The sequence below is a fragment of the Lonchura striata genome, chromosome 16 (genome assembly GCF_046129695.1).
Source record: "Lonchura striata isolate bLonStr1 chromosome 16, bLonStr1.mat, whole genome shotgun sequence".
Classification (NCBI taxonomy): Eukaryota; Metazoa; Chordata; class Aves; order Passeriformes; family Estrildidae; genus Lonchura; species Lonchura striata.
In genome coordinates, this window is record NC_134618.1 from 12,458,621 (window position 1) to 12,467,946 (window position 9,326).

General features: G+C 47.1%; 1 protein-coding gene across 1 annotated transcript; it reads left to right on the forward strand.

The window, feature by feature from the left end:
• The first annotated feature begins 343 nt into the window (after positions 1–343).
• On the forward strand, positions 344–8,438 carry LOC110475578 (cytochrome P450 2W1-like). Its single transcript, XM_021539845.2, has 9 exons — positions 344–541; positions 2,328–2,490; positions 4,319–4,468; positions 4,560–4,717; positions 5,143–5,316; positions 6,307–6,448; positions 6,839–7,023; positions 7,535–7,676; positions 8,248–8,438. Exons 1-9 carry the CDS (start codon positions 344–346, stop codon positions 8,436–8,438), a joined length of 1,503 nt encoding a protein of 500 aa, XP_021395520.1.
• Positions 8,439–9,326: the final 888 nt, after the last annotated feature.

Genomic DNA, 9,326 nt, shown 5'->3' on the forward strand with positions numbered 1-9,326 from the left:
TACTGCTAATGAAGGACCTTGAGGTCTTAGGGAGGAGCAGGTTATAGAGGAATGCCAAGCACCTTTTCCCATGTATATGTTCTTGCACACACATGCATGGGTTTGTAATTTGAAACTCTCTTTACTTCTGGACAGGCTTTGCAAACTGCTTAGACCACATTCTCTGAGGTGTTTAAAGAGGGTGGAGTATGCAGTATTTATTTAGGTACTCTACAAACCTTAATAAGAATTGAGTGCTTGTAGCAATTGCAGAGAGCAAACAGAGAGCCAGCTGGCAGAAACTGAACAGTGCCACTGCATTTTTATTGCTTCTAACCCCAAAGCCAGATTATTACTAAAAAAAATGTCTTTTTTAATTTCATTTCTCTCTGATCCTGCATTAGTTTGTCTGCTGTGCACAGCAGTATTATTAGCTGTAGCCTATTTTTCAACTGGCTATAAAAATTCAGCTTTTAAATTACCTCCTGGTCCAACTCCTCTTCCGATCATTGGTAACCTGCACTTGGTGGATCTTAGAAGGCAAGATAAATCACTAATGAAGGTAGGACAAAAATACTCTAACCCAGACCCTCATAGATTTTAAAGCTTCCTGGGATGTTTCAGTGAGAACTTTTTGTCTTTTTAATTCAAACTAAATTGTAAAGGTGTGAAAATTGTTTTATGATATCTTTCTGGGTTTCTTCTAGTCAATGTCTGTGTTGATGCAATGTAATTTAGGAGCAATCAACCATTAAAAAAAGACCTCTGGGTAGTATGGGATTTCTTCATGTAATTATGATGATGTACATGAAGTCTATAATGCTTGTGGGATTTGAAATACTAATTCAACAGCTTGGACACCCAGAAATATTTTAAAGCATTAGGATATAACTAACATAAATTAAATTGCTTCCCTCCCCTATGCCCCGGAGATCTGGCAAAGAGGAATTCCACAACGCAGTGACCCCAAAACTGCCGCAGAGAGGGCCAAATCCAGATGCTCCATTGCAAAATCCCCTTCCCTCCTGATGAATGGGATATACATTAAAGTCTAGGTGGCAGTGCAAGGGAGAGATGGGAAAGCTGTGCTAAGGAGCAGAGTGAATAACCTATCAGCTCTTCCAACAAGCTGTAATTAAGATATTAAGGGTCAACTTACCCCACTCATGGTGGCGAATTATCCCTGTGTGCAGGGCAAGGCTGCTCCTGGGGCTGCTGGGCATTCCTGCCTGGATTTAGGGGATGGCTCCCTCGGAGATGGTTCCCTTGGGATGGTTCCCTTGGGATGGTTCCCTCAGGGATGGCTCCCTCGGGATGGCTCCCTCAGGGATGGCTCCCTGGAGATGGCTCCCTCAGGGATGGCTCCCTCAGGATGGCTCCCTCAGGGATGGCTCCCTCGGGATGGCTCCCTCAGGGATGGCTCCCTGGAGATGGCTCCCTCGGGGCTGACCCACGCTGGGGTCACAGAGAGAGTGAGCAAACAGGCAGGGGGGTTCAGTTCACAGCCAGGCATCCACGGCTCCTGTGACACCCGTGCTCAGCAAACATGGGCTGTGCTGCTGCCATGGGGCGAGGCCCCAGCACCTGGAGCTGTTATGGGCAATGTCAGGGTTGGGGTCAGTTTACCCAGCAGGGCTGGGCAGACGCTGCTGCAGCCTCTGAACAGCGCTTTGGAATTACCTCCACATGCTTTTGTCCCTTGCTGGGCTGTGCTTGGTATTGTCTATGTTTGCCTTGGCTTTGGGATTTCTCCGAGGGGTTATCCCTCCATCTCACCCCATGGAGAGCAAAAAATGGTGTTTGCACAAAGCAGCTGGCACTGACTGGGGTTTGTTGGGTGGGCACTGATGGGTGCCCCCTTTGTCCTGTGAAAAGAGACACTGCTCCTCTAGTAACAGGATTCAGGAGTGCTTTAGAACATCAGGAGCATCAGACCAAAGCTTTCCTCTGTGACAGCATCATTATTTGCACTGAACAATCTTCTCTTTTTTGGTCTTTCTCCTGTTTGCCAACTTTAGCTGTCACTTGAGGTCCAGTCTTTAGAAGAGTTTTCTTCTATTCCATTTATTTTCTCCTTAACAGCAAAGCCAGATTAGTGGTGCACTGATGGGGGCTCCTTCATGGTAAGAAGCCTGAATTCCATACAGATGCCAGCGAGGCATCTGTACAAAATGCATTGTGTGTGACCCTGATGAGCTCTGGCTCACAGGCACCCTTCTGCAGGGAGTGGCTCTGCAGCCATTCCCTGCAGGGTGCCAGGATGAAAAATGTCCTTTTGGACAGCACGAGGTGCTGCTCCATGCATGCTCCCTCCCTTCCTGACCATCACAGCTCGCCTCTTTTTTCAGCTTGCAGAAAAATACGGCCCCATCTTCACCCTCCACTTTGGGTTCCAGAAAGTTGTGGTCCTGACCGGGTACGAAGTTGTGCGAGAGGCGCTTGTGAACTACACAGAGGAGTTTGTAGACAGACCATCCATCCCAATATTTGACCAAATTCAGAACAGAAACGGTACTAGAGCAATGAGTGGGGGGGTGGGAGGGACAATGCTGTCACTTAGTGCTTGTGATGATGATGATGATGAGGCAGAGCCTAACTGTGCATCCCTGGAGACCAGATTTTAAACATCTCCTTGGGTCCTTCTGAAGCCAAGTGACAGCAAACATTTGGCTTTCCTTGCACTCAGTGACTCCTGGCTTTCCATCATTTCTGCTGATGCACTTGCAGCCCATCCATATCCAAAGAGTCGAGGGTGGGAGGAGTGGGATTTTTGAAGGCACTGTGGCAGTTCTGGGGTTAATCTCTGTGCGATGTTGGTGTGAGCACCTCAGTGTCACCACCGTGTTTATGAACCCTCCTCACGTTTCCAGGAGACTTTGGACTACCTGGCTTGGCTGTTGGGAGCTGTCGGGTTTTTCCCTTTCTCCCACTGTCTTTATTGTGTCAGTTCCCACACCTTTGCCTCCCCACAAAAGTTCTCAGGTTGTCCAGCCCGAAACAGCTTCAGAAGCAAGAGGCTAAGGCTGAAAATTCACCCTACAAAAAAATCCCATTTTTTTTCCTTTCCACCCCTGACTATTTCAGAGGACTTTTTGCTTTGTCCATCCTCTGCTTCATGTGAGGCTTTAGCTGGGAGAACCAAAAGGCAGCTTTATATGTTGGTCACAGGCTGAAGTTGGGATTAGAATTAGAAATTAAATTATCCAGCCATAGTATCAATAGATGAATTTATCACTACATAAATAAAAGGAATCAATGAGGATAAAGGTATTTTTTAGAGCTAATTTACATGTAAAACATCCCTGTGGGAGAATATCAGTATTGCATCATAAGTTCCTTTCACATTTACCTTCTCAGCCCAAGTCTGAGGCACTTAGAGGTGACCCAAAGATGGAAGCTCTCAGGGGCTGTTAAGCAACAATGGTCACAAATTTTCCCATGAAACATTTTTTCTTCAGAAAATGCCAATTTGTTGACTGTGAAGATGCTCTCAGAAAATGAATGATCCAAATTAAATGGCATAAATTAAAGAAAAATTAAAAATTGAAGTATAGAAATTCACTTTGACATTTTTAGAGCAGAAAGTTTTGCTATGCAAATTAAAATTACACTGCTTTAAAACAGAAAAGAAAACATATTTAAAAGCCTCACGGCCACGATGAAGATGTGAAATGCTGGCATCCAGCTTTTCAACTGACCACAATCTGAGATAGTTTTTGGATTATTGACCTGACTTTTTCTTTACAGCACTCTGACAGGATGAAATACCCATCCCTGCTTGGAGGTGCTAGAGATCATCGTGGCATGAGCTCAGAAACCTCCACAAAAATGTCAGTATTTTCACCACTGCTGAAAATACAGCACTGCTGGGAATCTCCATAAAACACTTTAGGGTTGAGGAGACTGAATTATCCCATCCCACACAGATAATTTACCTTTATGACTAGAATAGGATGAAGGGAGAAGCTTTAGAGATACAAGGTGCTTGAGGCCCTAGACTTGCAACCAGCAGGGTCAAAAATGTCCTGTGACTGACTCAAACCATCTCCCCCCAGCTCTGCAGCCAACCCATACTGGTCTGAAAGCCACAGCTGCCCATCTGCCACTCAGGAGAGGACTGGGGTAACTGGGCTGGCAGGGATCTTGCTTTTCCCGAAGTACAGCTCTGTGAGAACGGAGCTGAGAGGATACAGGGATGAGGCACACAGAAAGGGGAGACCTTTAGTCCCTAAATCCATGTGAAAGCAGGCAGCAGAAACACCAGTGGAGCTCCCTGTTCGGTGTGGTGTGGGGGGCTCCTCTGTGCCTGAGCCCAGCACGTTTCTCACGGGCTGCCCAGGTCTGTTCTTCTCCATCGGGGAGCTGTGGAGGACCACGCGCAGATTCACCGTGTCCAGCATGCGCAACCTCGGCATGGGGAAGCAAATGATAGAGGGCAGAATCTTTGAGGAGCTCCACTTCCTCATCGAGATGATCAAATCCTTCAAAGGTGAGCTGGGGACCACCCCAGGGCTGCCCAGCCCCGTGGGTGTCACTGCTGCTCCACGTCTCACAGCTTTCCCATCCTGCTCCCGCTGCAGGGCAACCCTTCAGCCTGCCGTCCTTCAACTGCGCTCCCATCAACGTCACCTTCGTCCTGCTCTTCGGGGACAGGTTTGACTACAAGGACCCAACATTTCTGACTCTCTTGAGACTCATAGATGAAATTATGATTCTCCTGGGATCCCCAAATTTAAACGTAAGTAAACTGTCCCGCATATAAACGATTTTTTTATGCTGGCATGTGAGCCACGCCAACCATAGGCTTTACTTCAGCAGTGTTCAAATGTTCAGAACCGGCCATTACATCTAATATGTGACAGCTCTCCATGTGCCACTTTGGTCACCAAAAACTGCTGACAGATTCCCCTTACCTACTTCCCTTTTGACCCATCCTGCACATCTGTGTGGAGCTAAAATGAGATCTGAATTGTGGTTACTTCAGCTTATGAAAATCTGCCGGGCAAGTCCCTGGGATGCTGAGATATTGCTACTAAAGGAAAAACTAAACTGATTCATTGGCCCTTAGGAAAAAGCTGTTTCAGCATGTGCCAAGGGGATTCTGTGTGATTCTGTGTGGTATTTCTGCAGGCCTAATGCTTCTCTTTTTCAATTTCTCATTAGTATTTCAATTTCTACCCATTCCTTGGATTTCTTTTCAAAACCCACAAGATTATGCTCAAGAAAATCGAAGATGTGCGTGCCATTTTAAGGCAGTACATGAAGGCAAGCAGGGAGGATATCAATGAGAACAGTGTGAGGAGCTACATTGATGCACTGATATTCAAGCAACAAGAGGTATTGGACTGCTTAGCCCTGTTGGCTGTTTGCAATGTCTCCTTTGGATTTTGTAGCTAAAAGAGTTGCTGAGTCTTGATTTCAGTCATGTCGTGTAAATCTATTGAAAACCATGCTGTTACTCCAGTAGTACTTAAATCAGATGCCAGGCTCTTACAATTGGTACATTTTTCTATCAAAATTAAGACACAAAAGCTACTCTCAGTCCACTCCTGAAAGAACAGTACTAATAATGTGAGATCAACTAATTGCTCCTAGTATAAAATGCATGAATTCACATGAAAGCTGACTCTGCCTTTCTTTTTATGAAAACAAATCAATTAATCATTGATACTGTTGCTCCATCAAGATGAATGATCCTCTTAAAGTACTTGAATGATAAATCATCAGTACAAGTCCTAACCCTGCCCTGCATCTTACTTAGCAGAGGCTCAGCAGTTTCACACATCGGTTGGTTTCATTCAATACAAATATTTGGGCTCTGAGCTTTTTCTTCTTTCCAGCTGCATCCAGGCTGTCCTTAGGCATTAAGTGTTCTACTCAGCTATGTGGAGGAGGAGTTATCACAGTTCTAAAACTCGGGCAGAAATGGCCTGAAAGGTGACTTTGAGCATTTTTGGGAATTCAAACCTGGCCTTGGGCAGGAGGAGTCCCTCAAAGATAGGATTAGCTGAATTTGCTTCTGTTCAGGGCAGAGACCAGGCTCTTTCCAAACCTGCAAGGCTGAGTCTGTAAGCAGCAGCTGGCTCTGGGTTTCAGCCTGCTTCCAGGGGAGATGGATGTTGAACCAAAACTCCCCTCCAAACCTGCCATCTGTGGTGCTGCATCTCTGGTGGGTGCTGTGCATTCAATATCAGGTCTATTTTATCACCCAGTTCACAAACACAAGACCACAGCCAGCTGTGCTGTGGGTTACACAGCATTTCCCAAGCTTGCTGAATATTCAGACTGATGGTTTTATAACTTTTCCTACCTCTTGTGTTTTTCAAGGAGAAGAACAAGAAAGACAGCCTCTTCCATGATGACAACTTAATGGCATCCATACTTGACCTGGTCATGGCTGGAACAGAGACCATTGCCACCACGCTCCAGTGGTCCATCCTGCTCATGATGAAATACCCAGAGATTCAAAGTGAGCAGCTTTTACCTACTCCACCCGTGGCAAGGCTGAAATGGGGAAGGAAGAGGCCTGGCCTCAGATCCAGCAGCTCTTTTGCCTGAAGAGCTGAATCCTAGCTGTCCTCTGTGATGAACTGCTAATGTAACTAGGTGCTGATCAAAGTCACAATAAAACAGCCCTTTTGACTTGCTAGGAGAGAGGATGGGTGGACATCAGAGCATGATGCTGCAGAAACAACCCACCCACATGCCTGAATTAAACACAGAGCAGGGAAACCCACACTGATGCTTTAAGAATCCCCTCTCTCTTCAAACTCCGGAAAAATGGGGTTTTTTTTTCCCCCAAACCAAATCCAAGGAGGATTTCTTGCTGGGACACATCCCTTTTGTTTGTTTCTTCCAGGAAAGGTCCAGGAGGAGATTGGGAGAACAGTCCAAGCTGGGAGCTGGGCCACGTACGAGGACAGGAAGAACATGCCCTACACCAACGCGGTGCTGCACGAGGTGCAGAGGTTCATCACCCTCCTGCCACACGTGCCCCGCTGCACTGCTGTGGACACCCACTTCAGGGGCTACTTCCTTCCCAAGGTAGGTATCTGCTGCCTCCCAGGAATACAAAACCCTCCCCAGATTTGTCAAAGCCACTGGAGAATGGTTTCTCAGAGGGAATTACACTATAGAATCCAAAACCATCCCCAGAGAGTTTCTGTACTGAGCCCAGAGTTGTCACAGGACTCAGTCCAGTCCCTCTCATGCTCAGGACTTTCTCACTCCATGAGCAGCCCTGGTTTACCTCCTTGCTGCCATCTGCACAGTGAAGTATCTGCCAGAGAAGTGCAGGATCTTACCTTCCACATGAGGTTTTCACAGCACCACGTGGGGTTTGGCTTCAATCCTTGGCACTAGTGGGAAAATCTCACTGATTTCATCTCACTGATGAGACATCTCGCTGATGTCTCTCTGCTGGATGATGGGATAAAACCCTCATGGTCTCCACCTACCCCAGGTGGAGCAAATCTGGGACACCAAAGTCTGTGTGAGAAAATGAACCAAAACAGTGCTTGGCAATCTTCTGTGCCTTTGTGTACTTTTCTTCCAGGGTATAATTGTAATCCCATCCCTTACCTCAGTGCTGCTGGATAAGACACAATGGGAGACACCACATCAGTTCAACCCCAACCACTTTCTTGATGCTGAAGGGAACTTTGTAAAGAAAGGAGCTTTCCTGCCTTTCTCCACAGGTAACTAAAGGGCTGACCTGGACAGAGCTGGGGCTGTGACAGGACCACTTAATTACAATACACACTAATGAGTCTTCACGTCTAAACACTGCCCTTAACTCAGTCAATAAGCAACCAGACAACTGAATGGAATCAATTGTTCTGCATCTGGGCAAATATAGCACAAAGAAGGGTAGTGAAAAGAAACACACTCTTATCTAAAAGTGGTACATGAGGATATATTCCACAGGAAAAATGAGTTTCAAACTATTCCACTTTGGAAGGAGGTGGCATTCTTCTATCAGGCTGCTTTCCAAAAGAAAGGGTTAAAGATGCTGAGAGGGTTGGAAGAGCTAAGGAGAGGAGAGGGCACACCATAAATGTATAATAACCCTGCAAGATGGCTGTAGCCTGGGACAAAAGAGACCAGGCAGGAACCTTCAGCAACACAGGCCCCTCTACTCCAAAATGCTTTAGTGCATTTCAAGGTTTCCCTCCTGCTCCCATTGCAACATCTCAGATGCCAACATGCCCACAGCAAACATTCCAGTTGGATTCTTCCATGAGGTGAACACTCTGCTTTCACCCGCAGGGCGACGGAACTGCATCGGAGAAAGCCTGGCCAAGATGGAGCTGTTTGTCTTCTTTGTAGGGCTGCTCCAAACATTCACTTTCCAACCCCAGCCGGGCGTTTCAGAGGCTGACTTGGACCTCACCGTCCCCCAAACGACTTTCACGTTAAGGCCTCAGCCTCAGGCAACCTGTGCTGTCCTGCGGGAATGACCACAGCCTTGTCCCAGATCTTTGGGATCCAAGACCCCAACTTTGCTCAAACTCGCCATGCCCCCACCCTGCCACACCACCACATCCCTTCCCACTGTCTCCATCCACCCCCTCCACTGCTCCATCCCTCCCAAGGGCTGCTCTTTGCTCCTTGCTCTGGGGGAGATGCAAACCCAAACCACGGTGCTGGCCATCACACCCCACTTCTCAAGACGTGCATGGAGCTGGTGAAGGGACCAAGCTGCTGCTCTGGTGGAGGGGATGCAGCCCGTGAGCAGCAGGGGAACACCCAGGCTCCCAAAGTTCACCATGTCACAGAAATCTGCCTGGATCCTGAGGAAGAACAACCCAAGGTTTGCTGGAAGCTGCAGAGACACACTATGGGTCACAGGCTTGAGCCATCCACCAGCACCTCCTGGGCTGTTCCATAGCTGACAGCAAAATCCTACCAGGATTTCACCTCCCAGGCAGCCAAGCCAAACAGCCAGAGTGAAAAACGTGATGGGTTCATGTGATTTGAGGACTAAGTCATTTCTGCCTTGGAACAGTGTCCTGGAAGATGCCCCAGAGGCTGCAAACCTGTTCAGAGAAGCAAGTGCTGCAGCCAAGCTCAACACTGCTCCCCAGTTGGAACAAAACAGGAGCTGCATTTCTAAGTTTGCAATTTAAATCATGAGGCCACATGAGATTTGCACCAGCATCCGGTCATAAAGGGCTTAATGACACAAAAATAAACTACACCCACTGCTAGTTTTACACATCTCTGTCCTTCCTGACCTTGTTAAATAGCAGCAAAGATTGCTCCCTCTCTCCAGATTCCCTGGTTAATGTTAAGAGCCTACAGCAGCAGTCATTCTGGTGTTTGGGATGGTCTGGCCTTTGGAACCA

Coding starts and splice junctions, on each gene's coding strand:
- LOC110475578 (XM_021539845.2), top strand. CDS start 344: ATGTCTTTTTTAATTTCATTTCTCTCTGATCCTGCATTAGTTTGTCTG. Junction 542..2,327: donor AAGATAAATCACTAATGAAG/GTAGGACAAAAA, acceptor CTCTTTTTTCAG/CTTGCAGAAAAATACGGCCC. Junction 2,491..4,318: donor CCAAATTCAGAACAGAAACG/GTACTAGAGCAA, acceptor CGGGCTGCCCAG/GTCTGTTCTTCTCCATCGGG.